The sequence below is a fragment of the Colossoma macropomum genome, unplaced genomic scaffold (assembly GCF_904425465.1).
Source record: "Colossoma macropomum unplaced genomic scaffold, Colossoma_macropomum, whole genome shotgun sequence".
NCBI classification, from domain to species: Eukaryota; Metazoa; Chordata; class Actinopteri; order Characiformes; family Serrasalmidae; genus Colossoma; species Colossoma macropomum.
The window spans coordinates 9,321,664-9,343,650 of record NW_023494804.1 but is presented as its reverse complement, the minus strand read 5'-3'; the positions used below and the strand labels follow the sequence as shown (position 1 = coordinate 9,343,650).

General features: G+C 40.5%; 1 protein-coding gene across 2 annotated transcripts in view; it reads left to right on the top strand.

Moving 5' to 3' along the window:
• The window catches only part of unc5c (unc-5 netrin receptor C), a 162,359-nt gene that overhangs the window by 59,571 nt on the left and 80,801 nt on the right, over positions 1-21,987 (top strand). For both annotated transcript variants that reach the window (XM_036594770.1, XM_036594769.1), the window contains exons 2-3: positions 2,688-2,918; positions 20,848-20,991. In XM_036594770.1, coding sequence (XP_036450663.1) covers positions 2,688-2,918; positions 20,848-20,991 — 375 coding nt within the window. The remainder of the gene's footprint in view (positions 1-2,687; positions 2,919-20,847; positions 20,992-21,987) is intronic.

Here is a 21,987-nt window from a genome sequence, read left to right as displayed (position 1 = left end):
TTTTCCAAACTGTTTGTTTTTTGTGTGCTTTTGCAAAACACTGCTTGTCTAACCAGACAAAATGATACAAGTCTGAAACCTTTAGGTTAACCACTTTTTCTTTTCCAATACACTGTGGTGTCTTAACTTAAAAAGTAAGAAACTGTGCTGCCTTAAAATTGTCTGAATTGAACTTCTAATAGTAACAGAAAAAATATACGTGCTTATGTTCCATTAACTTACTTCAATTAACTCAGCAGGGTTACTTAATTTTTCAGGGTAATGTGCATCATCTGATACTGAGCCGATAACGTTTCTTTAAAAACCACTAAGCTTTAAAAGAGTCGTTTTTATTTGAATCGCTTAAGAATTGCTCAAACACTGTACCACCCCACACAAACAAATACACAGCTGATAATATGGCGTGACAATGTGAGTGAGTGCTATTTCAGGCTAGATTTGTTACAGAACTAGATCGGATTCATCGACCCAATACCGATCCCCATTGATACGTTATGTTGGACAGCGAATTACATTTAAGCTTGATTAAAGGCAGGTTCTAGTGCACTACTTATTTTTTTCTTTTTGTTTTTTAAATATCAAGAATTGGCAAAAAATTCACATCATCTGCTTACAAATGTAGCTGTGGTAGTTTCAGTTAAAGTTTACAATCTGCTCACCTGCAGTAATTTCTCCACTTGTTTCACTAATGCACAAGTGAGAAACAATGAATATTTTTTTCAGCATGCTTTTGTTATCTAACGGTTACTATAAAGCATAAATAACAGGTAAATGCTTATACTTATCATTATTATTTCTGTGAAGCATCTCTTGATCCTACTTGTAACTCACTCACTACCCTGCATGTGTTTAGCTGGTTCAAGTACATAGATTGAAGGGCCAAGGTTGCCACCACTCCAAAAAAATAGGCTAATACAACTTCCTCCCCTCCATTAAGAGCCTTTGAACATTTTTAATTAACATTATAATGATCACTAGTACGGAAATTGGCTAAATGTTTTTTTTCCTGCTCCCCAACCTCCGTTCTCTCTTGTATTTTATCTCTTGGCCCATGTTATTTCATTTAGAGATTGGTACTATGATTGCTTGTGATGTAGCGCCAACAGAGATGCAGTTAAGACTGGATCACCTTACACAACACCATCTTTTGTTTTGGGTTAGTCTGATAAGTTAGCTTTGTTTTCTGGATTGTGGTTTGTTAACTAAAAACGTGATCAGCTAAGCAGTTGTTACCTTTGTATGCTTATAATAGCTGGCTTTTCTGAGCTGATTTGTAGTGAACTCAGTCCCAAAGTTTCTTGTGTACTGTGTTGTGGAAATAAACGCTGACAGTGTTATGAACAGTGGAGCTTCATGTCTGTAGCACTATGTGTCCTTGTTTTAGTAAATTTATCACCCACCTTTTCGTTTTGTTCCCTGATACACACACACACACGCACAAAGCCTGAGGCTATCAGGAAGCCGCTGCCCAGGGGTCAGCAAGAGTTTACCCGCTCCTCTTCAATTAGTAGGTGATTGGGGGCTGATGACAGGGCAGGTGTGATTCAGGAGCAGCTTGTGATGAAAAGCAGACTCTATGTGCCTGGAGCCCTCTTGAGTGTCCCACACTCAATTCCACCCTGCACCCTACTCCCTCCCTACCCCAAGGGCCCTTTTCTCCTCCCACCCTGCACACCAGCTACATCAACACTACCACAGGCCCAATAGAGAGTGACACGCAGACAGGGCTGTGACATGGGAGGCTGTATTGATGCGATATTGCCTCCGTGCCCGACAAGATTTGTTAAGACACTGAGGCCTGAATTGAGAAGTATGAGAAAGGAGGGGAAACGTGAAGGGGGGAGAATCACTGATGTGGTGATTTAACCTTTTTGCCACAGGAAGTGATGCGCCTCCGCTCCAGGCCCATTCCTGTTGGAGATAAATAATTGATGCCTGGCAGTTGGGTGTTAGGAATAGAAAAGGGAGCGGAGGTGACAAATAGGCTTCGCAAATGGGTTTCCTCCTCCGTGTATGGCGGTGGAGAAAGTCAAAGGCCGGATATTGAGTAAGGGTGACAAACCTGGAAAGATTTGTGTGTGTGTGTAGGTGGGTTGGTCATATTTAAGCCAGAGTGAGCTCTTGACTGGTGTTCCATATTCATCAGAGGGAATTTCAAGTACCTCCTTTGCACATACTGTCCAGCTCCAGAGATACACTGTGTAAACTCACCAGTCTGTTCCTCTGACATGGGTCGATAAATATAGGTATGTGCTTGAAGGGTCCAGACAGCAACCCAGCAGAGAGAGGCATGCTGATGAAAGAGAGACATAATTATAGGGGAGCTTAACCATCTGCAGCCCAAATATCTGCAGAATTAAATAAACCAAAGCCCCTCCACCAGCAAAAAAAACAGGCCCCTGATCTGCAGGAAATGTAAAAGGTGCATGCTTCTTAACTCCCAAAACTCCCCCCCGCTACTGGTTTCACAGAGCTAACAGTAGCTGCGGTTCAGGGTGGAGAGAGCAAGAGCATTGAGCCAAAGTGGAATCCTTCCCAAAATGTCTCCTTGCCAAATACACTTGTATAAACAGTCGCTGTGCTGATGAATGAACTGTGATGTTACTCTCTGCAATGTGTGTATCATGTTCATAAGATTTTTTTTTTCTCCTTCCTCTCTCTCTCTCTCGCTGTCTCTTTTCTCCCAGTGGACGATGACTACTTGGGATTGGGCGAGCTTCCGGAGACCTTCCCATCTGACCCCCCAGAACCCCTCCCCCACTTCCTGACGGAGCCAGAGGAAGCCTACATAGTCAAGAACAAACCTGTCAATCTCTACTGCAAGGCCACCCCCGCAACGCAGATCTATTTCAAGTGTAACAGCGAGTGGGTTCATCAGAAGGAGCACACGGTGGAGGAACGTGTGGACGAAACCTCTGGTCAGTGTCATTTAGTGGGGCGAAGGCGGGTGAGGGGGTGGGTTGTGACAGGGCAGGAGGGCTTAATATTGCTAACCCCTAATTGACAAGTTGACTATTCAGTTGCAGTGTTTCTGGTCGACTTATATAGTATCTGAATGCTTTTGTTTCTTTCTTTGTTTATACATCTCGCTATCATCCAAGAACCTTGTATCACCATTTTTGATATTTTTTACTGTTTACGTAATTATATTGCATTAAAATTCCAACAGAAAATGGCCCAGAATTACTTAAAAAATCTTGTTATATGAATTTCTAGTACAAGTTAAAAACATTTTTTCCTTCTCCTGTAAAGTTAACATTTCAGAGATGACATACTTACTTTCTTTTTTAATTTTTTTACAAGTTTATTATGGTTAAAACTGTAGATATTAAAGGAATGGTGTAGTGAAAAATCTAATTTACACTCTTTTCCACAATCTTCCAAGACATGTTTGGTGTCCAAATTTGGCTTCATTGGCAGATAGGAATTCAGTACAACACCTTGTCTAAAGTGGCTACCCTCAGCGTTTGGATATGTGGTGAAGTTGTTCATTTTTATAGTTGTAAGTCAATCTGCGTGATGCAACCTGAAAAGATTTTGGCTGACTCTTGACTTCTAGTGTTTATTCGCAATGTTAGCCCGTAGCTCCAGCACTACACTGAATAAGCAAAATTTGGACAACAAACGTGTCTTGACTGATAGACTACACCTAAGATAAGGATAAAATTGTGTAAATGTAGGAAAATCCCCTTTGAAATGTGTAAAGATGGTTCTAAGAAGGTTAAATGTACACTGTAAATGGCATTTTACAGATTTTACATTCCCAGTAGTGTTTAAAGTGACATAAAGGCATCCATCTAATGTTTCTCTAAGAGTTCATATGTGGTGGAAGAGTGTTTAGTCCAGTTTTAGTCCAAAATCATGCCTTTTGGTTGACCAAGAAACTCCTTAGTTGTAAATAACGCTCATTTTGGGGCTGGGTGTGGGGAGGGGGCTGATCAAAAACAGAGAGATGAAACGAGAAGACAAACATACACGTGCACAAGGGCATTCAGACCAGGAGAGGAAAACAGAGGAGTGCACACACACATACGCTAACCCCCAAGCAGTTCACACTGTCGGAAAATCGAGTAAATGAATAATTCAGGGCAGTGTTTTACAGCCCCCCCCAACCACCCACCCATCCAGGTCGTAATGAGAGTGGAATTTCTCCCCTCAGCTCTGAGAGGCAGCCTTGTTAAACCGGCAGCGCCTCTGTAAGAGATGCCCGTAAAGCTGGCATAGAACTGCTACTGTGCTGTTAGCGTGCTGTTGTAAGCGTTGCTTGTCTGGTCTCAGCACATCGTTAGGGCTCAGATGTGGCTGGGCTGTTCCACACTTGACGCTGAACTCTTTCGTCTGACACACTCCTTTGACACGAACCCGCTGGTAACAAATACACACGGGACTGGGCCCGAGACGGCCATGAGGGGCCGTACAGTACGAGCAGAAAACAAGGACGGTTCTGAGTTTCAGTTGCTGTTTTGCTGGAGGAGATTGAAGTCTTTGAAAAAGACTTTCTCTCTCCCTCTTTCTCCACTCTTTTTTTAGCCTGCTACATGATGTCACTTTCTCTTTTCTAACCCCTCTCTGTTTGGTGCGACTTTGCCAAAAAGTCCCCTTTCTTAACTCTTACATGTCGCAGTTATTGGCAGTGCTAACAAAAGCATGCTGTAATTTTACATTATTTTTGCTTGCGGCTTCTTGAAAGAGGCGGAAATCTGTAATCACTGCTGTCACTAATGTCGATTACATTAGTAATTGAGTAAGCTACCAATTATTTACATTATTAATTGAGTAATTGTTTCCATACCACCACTACAATGCTAATTATTATATGTTACTGCCAAGCTAGCGGTGATGTACATTTCCACTCAGGGTTTAATACTGCATGGGTATTTTTTTACTTTCTCTGATGCAGTTTTACACTGAATCCTTTGGTAAAGACGAACATAATACTATTGGAGGAGCTTTTTAACTTAATATTATTGGAGGAGCTTTTTTGGAGGAGTTTTTTTGTGTCGTGGAAGTGAACACTGCAGTGCTACGAATAGTAGTGCTTCATGCCTATGCCACTATGTGTCCTTGATTTAGTATATTTATCACCTACGTCATCTTGTGTGTCTTCCCTGGTACACACAGCTACAAGCCCTGAGGGTATCAGGAAGCTGCTGCACAGGGTTCAGCAAGAGCCCTGCTAGCCTTTTAGCTCTCTGCTGAACTGTTCAGCCTAGATATAGTTAAACAAAACCTTTCTTTCATTTGCATTTTTATTTCATAAACATGAAATTTGCAACAACAAACATGTAATTGTGAATACATGAAGTTTGTGGCTACCAACATGCGTTCGTGAGATCCTGCTGATGTGGGTTACCTCTCTTTCAGTGAGGCACATGACAGTGACTTGTCAGACTAAACGTAGCTTTATAAAGACCTGTTGATTTTCTTGCTTATCATTCAAGTTGAGGACACATATTTTAATCGATGTTAATTGAGTAATCATGGCAGCTCTACTTTCAATCAATATCCAAGGTTGGGATGATCATGAAAACCCTGGAAAAGTAAGGAAATATGGTCATTTGGTTTCCTAGGCCTGGCACAGTTATGGAATTTCCTGGACTTTGTCCTCCAATCACATTTGAAACAAGAGTTTAGATCGCAAAAAACATTGCAAGACCCAAGACTAACATATCTCTACTAACATTTTACTAATGTGAATGTCACTTAGCAAAAGGGTAACATTTAACACACACATGTTGCAAACTTTGTGGAAGATGTTTTGATATCCGAACACTGGAAAAGATGAATTAACAAGCCAAATGAAAGGAGTAAAAATAGACCAACAGAACTAGCTTCTTCACTGTGAGTCACAGTGCTCTGTCTGTGCTGTGCGGCTGGCTAAACACACATCATAGTCTCAATGAATATATATATAGTCGTTGTTGATCTCTGTGTACTTAAAGTTGTGAAATGGCTCTCGCTGCTTAAAAAACACGCAAAAACGTACAGATATTGTGGATCTGGATGGGACTAAATGCACTGAGAAACATCAGTAAACTAAAGAATACATTACCTTCCCTTCCCATGTAAAAGTAATCCCGTCCAAATAGAACTTAGTGAACTCATTTCACTGAATAAAAACACATTACGATGGACATGTTTGCACATGAGAATATGGGATAGCAGAGGAAAATGCGCAACATCTCTGAGGTCTGTTAAACTTATAGAAAGATGGAAATTGTTTGCTATCGTTCAATTTAAACTGCATACTGACCAGTCATGAGGTGATGTTTTATTGTTTAAAATTTTCCTCTAAGAACAGCTGAGTAGTCTATGTAGAACATTCTACTGGATTAGTTCAAACTACTGTCCCACAGTACGAAAACAAAAAAAGTATTCAGACCATAGATAATTAGAAAGATTATGTTATGATCTATTTAAATCCTATGCATTACCCCTTAAAATCCCAGGCTTATTACATACTAAGGCTTCATATTCAGTAACTACGAAACTTCAGTGCAAACTGGTTGAGCTATTCTTAGGTTATAGAAGTATGTAATAAAACTTTGGGCCCTTCATTTAAGGGTTACCGGAGATAGTAATAAGCTAAATGTATACTATCATCGTTTATAGGGTACTTTCTGCTTTCGAACTGTGAAAATAATACTTACAGTTTTCTTTGTTTTTTAAAATCTTTTTGATGCTTTTAAAGTGAGATTTATCAAAGTTTATCAACTTTCATGTCGCTGCCGAAACAGAGTTTTAGTTCATTATGATTTGATGCGTGTACAGCTGTTCAAAGCTGAGTCATATACTGTCTAGCGTTTTGAGTTATGCTCAACATTAGCCAAAATTGTCACTACCGAAACAGTTACCAGTATCAAATATTTTGATAGTGACAAAATGGAATTTTCAATCATTTATTATAATTAAAAACATATTTTAAAAAAGTATAGGGTCATTCAAAGCAAAAGGACTTTAGTCTCAAGTTTAAAATATGTTTCGAAATGATCCATATAGTAAATTAGTGCTGGTCGGTACTGATAAAATTCAACATGATGACATTTTCAAATACATCACAGCGTCACAGTATAAGATGATATTAAAGTTTAGCATTAACAAAGTTAATGACCCCATGTTCCTGAGTGCTTTCAGGGATTGTATACCATGAATTAAGTACACAAAATAATACAATGATTATCAAATTTGTAAATATAAATGTCACTAAAACTGGAAAACAATATAATATGGTGTGTCAGTATCACAATATACTGGTACAGATGATATCTCCCAGCACTGTGCTAAATGGTTGCCCTGGGAATTTCATTTTATGTAATGGACAGTCACAGAATTCCACTGTTTACAAAGTGTATGAACTCTGTGTACCACATTTGTGTTTATAAATAGAAGAAAATGTATTTTTCAATGATTTTAATTTGATAAAAAATTAAGTGCAGTATTTTTTTGCCAGAAGTAAAACTTCCTTTACTTTTTTGTCATTTTTTTAACTTAAAAACAAACTAAACAAAGTCGAGACTCAAATCTGTTGGCACAAAATGTAAAATGAATGCAAATGAACTTAATTATGTAGCTAGCTATGCAAATAACTACATTGAAATAGTAAACAAACTACACTTCAGCATGTTAACCATTGCTCAGCATATCTCTAGCATACTATCAACTACTGGCTTTTTCTGCCAGACATAGACAGAGGCAGAGACTACATGAGTCAAGTGTCTTCTGGCTTCCTCACATCTATTTTCACATCTCCCTCCCTGTCTTTCTCTCTCTCTTTCTCTCTCTCTCTCTCTCTTTCTCTCTCTCTCTCTTTCTTTTTGTATGTCAGTAGTGTCAGATGGTGACTCATCTCGGGCTTTGCTGACATATTTCTCAGATGAGTCTCATTACAGTATGACACAATTAACGGCTCGTTAAAAGCGGACCGTCCTCCCCTCATAACAGCGGGACATTTAGCCCTCATGAGCGTGCCATGTTTTTATGGTTCTGGTGTTTATATGGTCGAAAGTGGTACAGTGCAGTCCAGAGCTGAGCTCTGAATGGAAACAAGAGACACGATTCCACTTACTGTCTGTGGGCTGTTAATAACCAACAGCTCAATAGTGTCTTCAGAGCACTGCGAGAGAAAGAAAGTGCAAGAGAGAGAGAGAGAGGGAGAGAGAGAGAGAGAGATAGAGAGAGCAGCATGATTGCTACCTGTGGGCTACAGGGACAACTCAATTTCCCACTTTGGCAGCTGAATGCAGCCAATCAAAGAGGCCCTGTTGTCTGTAATGGTTCCGGAGCCCTTGGGGGATTTTATTCTCCTTTTTTTATACGCTGGCCATTGTGCACAGCGCAGGAACCTGGCTTAAACAGAACACACATGTTTAGATAATCATGAATAGAAGAATACACACAGACCACACACATACCCACACGCACACAAGCACACTTTTCCTGTCCTTGATAGAATTTCATATGATATCAAACACAACGGACAAGTGGAGAGAAAGTAAGTGAATTCACAAACAAAGGAAAATAACGTAGAAGTCTGTCGTCTACGTATCGGGTTGAGGAGTAAAGCTTATGGCAAACTGATTTTCGATTTTTTTCCCTTAGATGGCTTTCTCGGCTTTGACATTGACAAAGTCGAAGTTAGCGTTAAGCACGGCCTCTTGTCTCCATGTCAGAGGAGTCGGAGTGCTGAGAGCAGTGATGTGAATCTTTAAGCCCACACATCACCCCAGAGTAATGCAGTAGAACCTCCAGCCTCCTCCAGCCTTCTCTCTCTCTCTCTCTCTCTCTGTGTCTCTCTCTCTCTCTCTCTGTGTGTCTCTCTCTCTCTCTATCTGTCTCTGTCCTTTGCTCTTTCTCTCTCTCTCTCTCTCTCTCTCTGGGTCTGTCCTTTGCTCTCTCTCTCTCTCTCTCTCTCTGGCTCTCTCCTCATCCTCTTCCCCCCTTCTTCTCTCTTTTTCCTTCTCTCTTTCTCTCTCTCCCTATTTCCTTTCCGCCCTTTGCTCTGCCTCTCCTACTTCTTTCCTCCCTCTCTTTCTTTTCCTTCTCTCTCTCTCTGTTCCTGTCCTTTCCTCTATCTCCTCTTTCTCCCACCCTCCTTTTTCCCCTCTTTTTTCCTTCTCCCTTTCTCTTTCTCTCTCTCTCCCTATTTCCTTTCCATTCTTTGCTTTCTCCTCCTTCTTTCTTCTCTTTCTTTTCCTCTCTCTTTTTCTCTCTCTCTCTTTCGTTCCTTTACTCTCTACTCCTCCTCCTCTGTCTCCACTTCTTTTCCCTCTCTCTCTTTCTCTTCCTTCTCTTGCACCTTCTCTCTCCTTCCTTTCCTTTCTTTTCCTTTTCTAATCTCCCCCTCCCTCCTCTCTCCTTTCCTCTATCTCCTCCCTCTCCCCCTTTTCCCTCTTTTCTCTCTCTCTCTCTTTCCCTCCTTTACTCTCTCCTTCTCCTCTGTCTCCACTTCTTTTCCCTCTCTCTCTCTTTCTCCTCCTTCTATTTCATCTTCTCGCTCCTTCTCTTCCTTTCCTTCCTTTTCCTTCCGTTGCTCCCCATCTCCCTCTTTCTCCACTTCTGTCTTACCTTTCTCCTTCTTTCCTTTCCTTTTTTTTCCTTCCCTGTTTGTTCTCTCCTTTCCTCCTCTCTCTCCCATTCTTCCATGTCTCTCGCTCTCTCACCCTCTCTCTGTCTCTCTCTCGCCCTCTCTCTGTCTCTCTCAAAATAATTAAAGTAGCTTTATTTTTATGACTCTCTCAAGTACAGTGTTGCTTTTTAGAACTAATAGCAATTATATAGTTAATGAAAGTAATAATGATAATCATCATAATGAAATACCAATAATAAAGTAAGTAAATAGAATAAAATAATAACATAACTCTTCTTCTCTGTCCTTTCTCTCTATCTCTCTTCCTCACCTTTTACTCTCTTCATCCTTCTTCTTCCCCTCCTTCTTTTCCTCTCTGTCTCTGTTTCTTTTTATCAGTGTATCTCTCTCTCTCTCTTTGCCCTCTGTATTCCCTTTCTCTCCTTTCCTGTCTCGTGTCCTTTCTCAATTCCTCTCTCTCTCCTCTTCCTTCTTACATCTCCCTCCTTCTTTTCCTTCTCTCTCTTGATTTCTTTGCTTTTCTCTCTCGTCCTCCTCTCTTCTTTTCCCTTCCTCTTTCTCCTTGCTCTCAGTCTTCCCTTTCTTTTCTCTCTCTCTCTCTCTCTCTCTCTCTCTCTCTCTCTCTGGCTCTCTCTCTCCCTGGGCTCTGAGTGTCTCTGCCCACTCCACTCCTCTCTAATTTCCCCTGATTGACAGAAAAGAACCGCAGATAGAGGCTGGCCGGCCTGGTCAATAGCTATTCGAGCCGACGGAAACATGATCTGATGCCCACACTCGCCCTCCACCCTTCCCCTCTCTCCCTCCCTCCCTCCCTCTCTCTCTCTCTCTCTACCTCTCTCTTCCTCTCTCTCTCCCAGTTGGGTCAGGGAGTAGATTAACAGACATTTAGGCCAGGAGCAGGCTGAGCTGGAGTGTTATCTGCGGCAGGCACCAGGCTCCAGCCTTATGTCCTTCCTCTTCCTCCACCTCTCTCCCCCACTCCTGGAAAATAAATTAAGAAAGCGTTTGCTTACTGTGGGGGGATGTACTCGGGATCATTAGCTCCCTGCAAATGGATTTTTTTGGAAGCCAGTGGAGTGGCTTTAAGGAGATGCACCTACTCAAATGTTCCCTTATTGATCTACTTCAGTATTAACGGTCGGCTCAAACTCACATCTGATTAAGGAGGCTGGACTCGTTTGAGGTAATAATTGGATGGGTATCTTTCATCTTCAAATCAGTTTCTGGAAGTATCTTGAGTTCTGACCCAGAAAAACAGTAAATGTAAAAGTTATGAGTAAGTGAAATCTCAGTCTAGTCTTTTAAAACTAGTCCATCACAGCTCTTCCTCAGTAGCGGGAGAATCCGAGTCAAGTTTAATTCCGTTACTTGCCACACGTCGGGTACGAGCAATAAATAGCTGCTGGACACTCTATGCTTTTAACGTCGGAGCCGGGCTGACTCAGATGCGTCCTGAAGGCTCCCTGGCCCTGCACTTAGGCAGATGAGGGAGCTGATCCATGCTGTATGCCTTCTCCCATTCCCCGCCGCTGAGACACTGCCGGTGCTAATCTCCAGCGAGCCGGCCCATTGATCGCTACAAATGAACCTAAGTTAATTATGTGTAGTTACAGTGGTGTAATGCACACCCCGGACAGGCCATCACCCCGACTGAGAGATGAGAGGGAGCATGGAAGAGAGGCAGGCTCCTCATTTGGGGAGGGCCATCGAGGCCCTGGCACCCTCCCTCCTTCCTCTTGTCTTCCTGCTCCAGCTACCCCATCTGACTCTCCCCGATCAATAATGAAGCTAAAGCTAATGATGACAGCCATGTTAATAATGTATCCATTTCCAGCGGAGTGCTCCGTAGGCGAGATGTGAGAAATTACATGTGGAAGAATCATTTCGGAGTCGTTTGTCTGTGAGTGATGTAGGAGTTGGAACATGAGCACGTCACTTGAGATGCTCTTTGCTGGTTCTTGATTATTATATTGTGGTTATATTATATTGTGGTTTCGTTGCTGCACACACTTACATATATGTATATGTGTGTGCATATATATATATATATATATATATTAATGAGTGGTGTCAATGTTAATTCTTTAACACAATAAAATATTAACATTAGATTTTCTTTCCCATCTCCTATGCTTGCTGTTGCTGTAAGTCTGTGACTGTAGTCCTCCCATTCAAGCTTGCACCACTTTTCAGTAACAGGAAGTTCCACTGATGGCTGCCTTAATAAAAAAAGTTATTTCCAGCAACTGCCATGGTGAATTTGTTTATTGCTGAAGGACATAGAGTCTTTAAGTAAGCAAAACATTGCGCTGATGTGCAGAAGTGTGCTCTCTGTAGAGGATGTATACTTATTTTGACTTGGAAAATCGAACAAAACGTAATTTGACCAGGGCACCCAAACTTTTGCATACATCTGTATAATGTAGAAATAGTCTATATGGAATAAAATCTTGTTACATTAATATACATTCAATAGACATAAAATGATAAATGTAAAATATCGGTTACTTTGAATTTCTAAGCAAGTACAATATAACCTGATTTCCAAAAGGCATAAAGGTGACACATTTCTTTATTATTTTAAGCAACATTACTTTTTATATTTCCATCTTTTACAGTTTCAAAATAATAAAAAAAGGAAAAAGGGCCTGATTTGGCCACTCTGCATGGTCAGTACTTAGTAACGCTTCCTTTGGCAAGTATTACAGCTTGTAACGCTTTTTGTAGTCAGCTAATAGTCTCTGAGTTTGGAGGATTTGCGCCCATTCTTCCTTGCAAAAAGCTTCTAGTTCTGTGAGATTCTAGGGCAGTCTTACATGCACTGCTCCTTTGAGGTCTGTGTTTTTATTTTTGATGATGTTTCGGTAAAGGCTGTTTCAAAATTGTCAGCTTGTGCCTCTTGAGGGTAGTCCATTGCGGACTTTGAGGTGTGTTTAGGATCCGTATCCTGTGGTAGAAGCCACCCTCTTTTCATCTTCAGCTTTTTTACAGACGGTGTGATGTTTGTTTCCAGAATTTGCTGCTGTTTAATTGAATCCATTCTTCCCTCTACCAGCGAAATGTTCCTTGTGCCACTGGCTGCAACACAAGCTCAAACCATGATTAATCCTCCCTTGTGCTTAACAGTTGAATGGGTGTTCTTTTCATGAAATTCTGCACCCTTTTTTCTCAAAACATAACTTTGCTCAGTGTGGTGAGAGAGTTCTATTTTAACTTCATCAGTTCACAGGATATGTTTCCAAAATGTATCAGGCTTGTTTAGATGTTCCTTTGCATACTTCTGACACTGAATTTTGTAGTGAGGATGCAAGTAAGGTTTTCTTCTGATGACTCTTTCATGAGGGTCATATTTGTGCAGGTGTTGCTGCACAGTAAAGCAGTGCACCACCACTCCAGAGTCTGCTACATTTACCTGAATGTCATAGCAGTCCTATGAACCATTCTTTCGGAAAGTGAACTGACATTTCTCAACCACATTACGAACTGAGGAAATGGCTCCCTATTGTTATTACAAGAATGCTTGATGCACTTTATGACAGCTGCTCTCTGCTCTTTTCTGCACAATAACAGAGGCATTTCAAGTAATACTGCACATGTAACTTTACAACTCTTGAATCTTGAATCTTGAAAATGCTTTGCTATCTTCTTACAGCCTTCTGCTTTGCGGGCATCAGTTATTTTAATAAATAACTTTTATGCCTTTTAGAGATCAGTTCATCTTCTACTCACTTAACTATTCAGAGTAACAGAAATCTTGTTACTGTCATAACCTACATATCTATATCGTATATACACACACATATATATGAAGAGATAATGGCTTAATTTTAAATGCAAACCAGGCTTATGATGTAAGGAGAGGTAAGAGAGCACTCGTATCTGCCGTTCTTGCCCCGAGCTTCCCTGTGCTCACTTCCTTTTCCCATAGATTTTTTTCCCCCTCTGTTTTTCCCTTTTTTTCCTCTCTGCTCAGTGAAAGAAAAATACAGAGGAGAGATTCGCAAGTCTCAATAATTTATGGTCACAACGGTTCATAAACAAGGTCAATTACGTCACATGTCAGTGAGCAGTAGAGTTAACTTCTCCTGAGAGAGGGTGGGAGAGGAGCGAGGGGGTGCTGTTCCTGTAAAAGAGATCCCTCTACACCCCGCTATCAGCTCTTCTCTGGTTCACCATGTTCCTTCTTTCCTGAAGTAACTGAGTGCTGGAATGACAAGTGGCATCTGTTTTTTAGAACTGTTTACGGAGCCGTGTTGAGATTCTGCTTCTACACAGGATAAAACGACACAAACTAAGTTTGTGTGTGTGTGTGTGTGTGTGTGTGTGTGTGTGTGTGTGTGTGTGTGTGTATCCAGCTTTTTTTCTCATTTCATCATTATTTCCCGTCGAGCTTTGATGTCCTGGTTCCATCTCAGTAGAGAGTGGCTACATTGTCAAGCCTGAATGAGGATTTAAGAATTATATACATGAATAGTGGATGCTAGCCTTTCACAGTATTTCCTACTTGAGCATACATATGTAGATGAACACTTTTCATAATAATGTCTCGAATAAAGTCACTCTTCATTTCAGTTTTGAAGATTTGTAACAGAGGCATTTCAAGTAAATACTTTGTTGAGGTGGCTGTCCATTTAGAAAATCTACTTTGAAGAGTAATATGAAAAGGTCTGTGAGTACTGAGTACTGAAAGAGTCCCTGCTTAAGTCAGAGTGCAGCTACGGTAGTTATAATTCACTTTAATATAAGTAAAAACATTAATAAGGAAGATTACTCGTACGTTATTTGTCAGAAAAACTTTCTTTTATGGTGCATTTATATCATTAGTTTGGTTCCATTACTCTGGAACGAAACACAAAATGACCCATTGTTGTATTTTAGTTCTTTTTAGTTTGCTTAGCATTCAGACTGACATATTTTACGCACACTGCAAAAGTTAAGTTGGCAAGTTAAGCTGTCTTAAATCTAGTTGATATATTTAATATTCCTCATTCTGATATTACTGTCAGATTATAATGAGATTGTTTAACTTATTTCTAGATGTTTGTTACTTGTATTGAGCAATTTTATTAAGTAACATTATACAAGTATAGTTCTTAAAATTATAGTCATTTTATGCTAATTTAATGCTAATTTTAAGAACTATACTTGAAACAAGCAATTATCTGCCAATGTAGTGACTTAATTTTACTTGATTTATTTTAAACAAGTAAAACACATCTAGAATTAAGTTATACACGATCAGGCATAACATTATGACCACCTCCTTGTTTCTACACTCATTGTCCATTTTATCAGCTCCACTTACTATATAGGTGCACTTTGTAGTTCTACAGTTACAGACTGTAGTCCATCTGTTTCTCTGCATACTTTGTTAGCCCCCTTTTACCCTGTTCTTCAGTGGTCAGGACCCCGATTGACCCTCACAGAGCAGGTACTATTTGGGTGGTGGATCATTCTCAGCACTGCAGTAACACTGATGTGGTGGTGGTGTGTTAGTGTGTGTTGCACTGGTACGAGTGGATCAGACACAGCAGTGCTGCTGGAGATTGCAGTTTATTCAGCTTACTGATGTCTTTGGTCCATATTACGTTCATACTTTGAACGAACTGCACCAGAGTTTGTTTGGAAGTGGACAGAGTCTGGCCTCCTAGGGGTCTTATTTGGTGTGGACCAGGATCCAAATGGCAGCGTGCTCACTTGTTCTAACAAATCACACCTAGGATGTTTTCACACCAAAAGTCCAGACCTGTTTTTGTAACATTGTATACTTGTGATCCTGTTAGTTTTGGTTTCATGTTGCATTTTAGTGAGTGCACTAAAGAACTTTACATGATGTACCTACTTCCTGTTGTCATCATTTGCGTGGGCTGTGTCTCCCTATACTTCACCTTGATTGGTTTGTAGAGGAGAGTCTGTCTGACATCAACGTGTTGTCAGTTTGGTGGTTAGTCTTTTCCATTTGAATGGAGAAAAATGAATATCCTCTCATCCTCTCAGAAAATAAAGATTTTCAGCTTTTTTCTGCATTTTTTCAAATTGACTTTTTCGTTGGACCAAATTACAGTTAAATATCTAGTCTCTTCGGCAGCTCATTTTTACTTGTCCCACAGTTCTTTTTAATGGCTGATGATAGCCTCCCTCAAATTCCTGTAATTGGTTTGAAAGACCATCCAAAAAGTGTTTAAATGTTTTCACACCGCAAATGAACCGAACTTTGGTTCTGTTTGATCTGGACCGAGATCACCTCTTTTGGTTGGACCGACTTTTGGTCCTTTGGTCCAGACCGTGGTTTGAGGCACCTTTCACACCTGCTATTTTGGTTCTTTTTTCTTGGTTTACCAAAGAAGGTAGGCCTGAAAGCATCCTGAGAGAGCAGTTGCACCAGGGTTCATTTTTAATGGAACCAAACCTGCCAAGTGCGAAAACAACCTTAGTTATTATTCATCTTAAACTAAGGTTCCTAATGCTCCAAGTTTCAGTGCCTTTATTGGCCACCTAAGCTCACTAGCTGACTTTGAATATTACTTTTTCCTTAACAAAATTATCTCGCTAACAGGTGCTCACAATCAAACAGCAGCTTTGGGGTTAATAAAGAGCTATCATGCTTATCTTTCTGAAATGATCAGAAATAGTAAATGAAGACCTAGATGTTTAGCTAACATTAGTTAACCAGCTGGGTAATTGCTTCCTCAGGTTGAATGTGATATTAAATATTATTAAAATAGCTTTTAATAAAATAACTAAATACTTGGTCTCAATTTATTTGGATGGTCCACGATAGATTATCTACAGATGTTCTAATTGTTAACAAACTAGTTGTTGAAACTCAGTTGATCCTACACAGTGGTGGGGTTAGGGTTAGGATTTGGACCAGGGTTAGGGCTAGGGCCAGAGTGAGGGTTGGGTTTAGGTTTTAGGTTGAGGTTAAGGTTAGGATTAGGATTAGAGCCAGGTTTAGAGTTAAAGAAATTTATAGTCAATTTAGTGGATATTTGGTAAAATGTAACCTAAAAGAAAAAAAAAAAGTAAAAAAGTAAAAGTATCTACAAAGCATCTAAAGTGTACTATCCAAAAAAGTGTTACCAATTACTTTATTTGGAAAAAACTCAGGTAAAAGTAAAATGGCTGTGATTAAAAAAAATGTGCTCATGTATAACAAGAGTCTGTTATTCCACCTTTTGCCTTTCCCCAGTACACCAAAATGTAAACCAACCCATACACCTGAAGCAGTGCTTCAGGATTAAAGATGAAAAACATTGTTTGACAGCATCTTCTCTGAGCTGAATAAAGTGTACTTTCTGTTGAGTAAGAATTTTTTCTTTTCTCTTTACTCATTTCTTTATTGATTTTCTGCAGTGTAGCAACAGTATCTGAGGTACTGTGGAGACAGACTCTTTTCCCCTCTCTTTCTCTCCCTCATGCACAGTAAACATCCACACAGTCCCACATCTGTTTTACAGGCAAGATGAAGCCTAAAGACCTCTAAACACCTGATTGGCAGCTCGCCTCCTCCTCTCGCAGCCTCACAGCTCCCTCTTTAAATACTGCATGAGTGTTAAGCTGCCGTGGAGCGGGTGCAGAAAGCCGCTACACCCCAAACTCCGCCCGTCCGCTGAAGACAGCAAACACGGAAAAGTAAACTCCCAGAGACCCCTGGAGCCACTGCAGGGACAGGGAGAGAGGATGGGAGAGACGCAAACTGACTAAGTTGGAAGGCTAATGGAGGAGAGGAGAGCTAGCGTCATTTGCATGGAGGATTATTCTGGCTTTATTTCTCAGGCTGCTGTCTCTGGCTCTGCAAGTCAATCAGTACATGTGCCTGGAAGCCCTCTGGGGCTCATTGGGCACTGTCTCACACACACACACACACACACACACACAGAGAAACTTGTATTTATAGAGTGTAAGGACATAGGATCTTACATAGGTCCATTATATTTAGGGATGCATCGATACTATACTGGTATTGGTTATCGATACTGCTCAATACTGTGCTCATTTACTCAAACTCATAGTCATAAAACTGCACTGATACCAACATCTGATTCCAGCTGATACCATGTGATGGAAGCCTAGTGTAGACTGCTGTGCTAATGAACAAATGACTCGAGCTGGCAGTGAACAAGGGTCTACTAACACTGAGAAGGGATAATGACTCCGTGGCCTTTAGACGCAAAGTCATTGTTCTTTAAACATTCCTTTAAACCTTCTGCCTTGGCATATTCCTTCCAGACATACTTTGTGAATTTAGGTTGTTTTTAGGCATGCATAAACACAAACACATCTACTTCCACAGTATGGGTGGAGACACATAAGCTAAAAAAATGGAGGCAAAAAACTTGACGCTTGCTACCAAAGTACTTATATACTGACTTTACTCTGACTGAACAGAATTGCGAAGTACAAACTTTGATGTAGTAATTTTTTTAAACTGTCTTTGTAAAATAGGCTGTAGAGAGTCTGTATTGTCCTACTCATGTACACCACCTGGTTTTAATTTCAGGGCACAGTGTGGCACAAGTTAGCAAAGGTGCTGTAGCTCAGTTTCTCAGCATTTTTGCTCAGTACTTGGATGTGCAGTGTGTTATTTTGAATGAAACAGCTTTATTGATGAATGTCCGTAGACAGAGCGATCGGTAGTCGGTAGGAGCTGCGTTTGACATAGAATGTCAATCAGACTAAGTGTTTTTTCAAACAGTATGACTGTATAAATCGTAGGTGTTGGTTGTACTCAATGGTCTATTCAAAAGTACAGTGTGAGTTGTCACTAAGGAACAAGGAACAAGATATTATATACATTATTGCTATTAAAACCTTATTAATGGTGATTTTTCAGGAGAGGGAACAAACATTCATAACTTTTAACATACATACAAACTCATTGCCTTCCGCTATTTTTGATGAAGAATATGCTGTTCAACGTGAATCGTGTAGATTTAAGGAAACACAGAGCAGGAATAATAGTTCATTTTTATGGGTGAATCAGATCTAAGATATCATTACCAAAGCATGAAAAGAGAGACATGTTTGGTGTGGTGAAGTTGGTTTTGTTTTTGCATATTCATATTTCCAGCAGCTTTTAAACGATGGGCAAAAAAGGTTAATGTGTAAATTATCGTTGTTAGCAACCAAGACAACCAGCTTCCATATAGTGTTCATCAGAAATTGATGTAGAGCATGTTGATTTCTGTGAACTGCTATGAGTTTAAGCAACTGTCTGTTACATCACAAGTGGTGATCACTGGGGTCCAAGCACGGTGCGCCTCACGGAGCCAGTAGAAAACAAATAAAAGGCAGAATTTTTAGAATGGCCTTTATTAATAACAAAAGGAGGTAGCAACTAATTTTTAAAAAAAAAGTCAAAATACTTTGAAAACAGTACAATATTTAGATTTTTGTTTAGACTTGTATTTGCGTAGTTGTTGAAGTCAGTGAACTAAATGATTCCACCGCAGTTGCCCCCGTACTTTAGTCTCAGAGTGCCTGAGAATTAGGAATAATGCCACCGAACCCCATTATAGGGGAGTGGTTTCTGAACTTGTCACCTTTTTTACTGTACTTGAGTTTTTATGTCTCTTTTAATGTAAGTTAATGTAACAAGTGAGTTTTTAGAGTAGTATGCTTTTCTCTATTGATGCAAAATGCAAAATTATTCTCTCACAGCAACTATATAGAATTACCTATATATAATAATAATATGTCCCATATATATGTATGTAATTCCATGTGATATTCCAATAAATGCCAACAAACATTAAAGCAGTGAAAACCTAATTTGACATGACATAATTTGAAAATGCCAGTTGTCCTTTACATTGTAAAATAATAAAATTTCTTGATGAATGGACCAAATCGAAAAGCTCCAGATTTACTTGGAAAAAAATGTGGTTCTCCACAGTATGGAAGATTTTTTTCCTTCTTCTGTAAAGTTACCTTTTTGGAGATACAAGGTTTTGTCCTGACAGCGAGAATATGTAAGGACCTATGTATAATGAGTAACCAAAAAGAAATATTTCTGTCCTTGAAACATGAAGCTTTACGTAAAAAGCACTTTATGAAAACACGAAACAAACAGACACATACAAAACTCCTTCAGTGCTCATGGAAAAACACACTGCAGTGCTAGGAGTAACTCCATCCTCTGGTAGAGAACGACAGCTGCGTAGAGTGGTCCTCTCCCACCTCTATTTAGAGAGAGAGGGGGAGAGAGAGAGAGAGATGATACGATATGATGCTTAGCGTTCCCTGATTCGTTTAGCGATACCAGCCCTCATCCGCAGAGCCCCCCAGCTCACACACCTCCACCGCTCTAATCCTCGCTGTAATAAATGAGTCTACAGAGGGATGAAGGGATGAGAAAGGAAAAAATGAGTGCGGGACCGACGCCATGGCCCCTCCCCAGCCTAGCTAATCTGGGGGCCGAGGGGGTCCGGCCGTGGGCCGCCTTCATTTGTTTGGAGACTGCAGGGCCCAGATGAACAATAATCAGAGGGGTTAGCAAACAGGATTCTGGCTGCCATGACGGCCCCAAATCCGCCTCCAAAGGCCCTGGACAGCTCAATCATCCTGGCATTCGATCCGCGCCAGACCCACGGCGGAACGGTAAAATCACAGCCTAACTCTCAGCCCTCCATCCAGGCCTGCTTTATGAAGACCGCGTAACAGCGGAATAATGCGCACGTAATGTGCGATGGTAATGATGGATGGATGAGGCGCAGTCGTATGATATTTCTAGGCTATGATAACTCATCTTGTTTTCCTGGTTTGCGCTTTGCCACTGTTGCTCAGTAAGCCGATTATGTGGCTGGGTTCCGGTGCAACATGCCTGCGTTTTCCAGCAATGAATGTAAAGGATGATGTTAGTTATCGGTGTAGTAGTATTTTTTGAATCCGTATAGCACAGCAATGCTTTGAGAGTCTTTGTTTGAGATTAAACTGTAAAAACCGCCCTTTTTGTTTCTAGGGTCCCTAGTTATTTATTCAAGTTAAACTTTTTGCATGAATGGGGAGGCCAGCTCGCTCACTCTGGACCATCTGGTCAGTGGGCTGGTTTCGAAGTACAAACAGAAGCTACAGTGACAAATGTGGATTTAGTAACTCATGCTTATAGTCATGCTTCGCAGCTATTTTTCTTTCATAAAAAAATCCTATACAAACCTTTTATAATGCTGTCTGTATATATGATGAATTATGTACTGATATAGTTTCTCTGTCTCCCTTCTCTCTCTGTCTCTCTGTCTCTCTCTCTCTATCTCTCTCAGGGCTGGTGGTGAGAGAGGCCAGTATTGAGATAACTCGGCAGCAGGTGGAGGAGCTCTTTGGCCTAGAGGACTTCTGGTGCCAGTGTGTAGCCTGGAGCTCGGCCGGCACCACAAAGAGCCGCAAGGCCCACGTCCGCATCGCCTGTGAGTCACACACACACACGCTTAAACACACCACTTTCAGGAAACATAAACTCTCTTTAACAATAGTGAAAAAAGTCCCAGAGGATTTTCTACAACTGCAAGTACGTAAACCTTGAAAAACAACCCCAGGGGCATGGAAAAGTGGCTGGCACACAGGAAGCCTATATTAAGACCGCCAAACAACTCTCCATTCCGCTCAGCCTGAATAGAATGTAACCATGTTTCCTTCCTGTACGCTCTCCTATGCTTACTCTCTTTCTCTTTGTGTCACTGCTGTTTACACTGTGGCCAGGCAGGATGGAGACAGAATCTCTTCTCTTAGCCATCATCCGCCGCTAAGCAGCACCTTCAGAAATGCTGATGCTCTTCGGTTGAAGATTTGTGTGTTGGAAGCAGCGTCCTGATTGACAGCTGTAGACGTGGCATTCTCTGGCATCTTGGGATTGAAGCAGAGTTGGACGATATAGCAAAAAATATGACATCACAACACTTTTTGTTACAGTATGCAAGATGTATGGTGATATTTTGTTTTTCTGGGGTTGTTTGATGGGTTGGAGCATTAGCAAAACGCATCCACATCTTTAAAAAGTGCTATAAAAACTGTAAGTAAAGAGCAGTTAAAAAATATATTACAATATATTCCTTTATTTGGGTTGCACTACTATAAAGTTTGGAAGCACAATTTTTCAACCTTTCTTTAATAATACAGAAGCAATTTTGTTATAAGTACCTGTATAAAATGATTCATTTTAGAAGCTACTACTGTACAACTTAATAGGTTTCAACTAAAAAGTAGGAAGCTGTAAAAAGCAGAACTTTTAGATGAGTTTTAAATTAACTTGAACTACTGTGCTATAATCAGAGACTGTTTACAGTTATGTGTATAAGTTCCAGCCATTAAGTACAAGGTACTCATTTTTCAGGAGATATTTGTGAGGTGATTAGAACTAAGATAATCCACCCGCTTAGGAGGGGAAAGTCAAAGGAAAGTAAAAT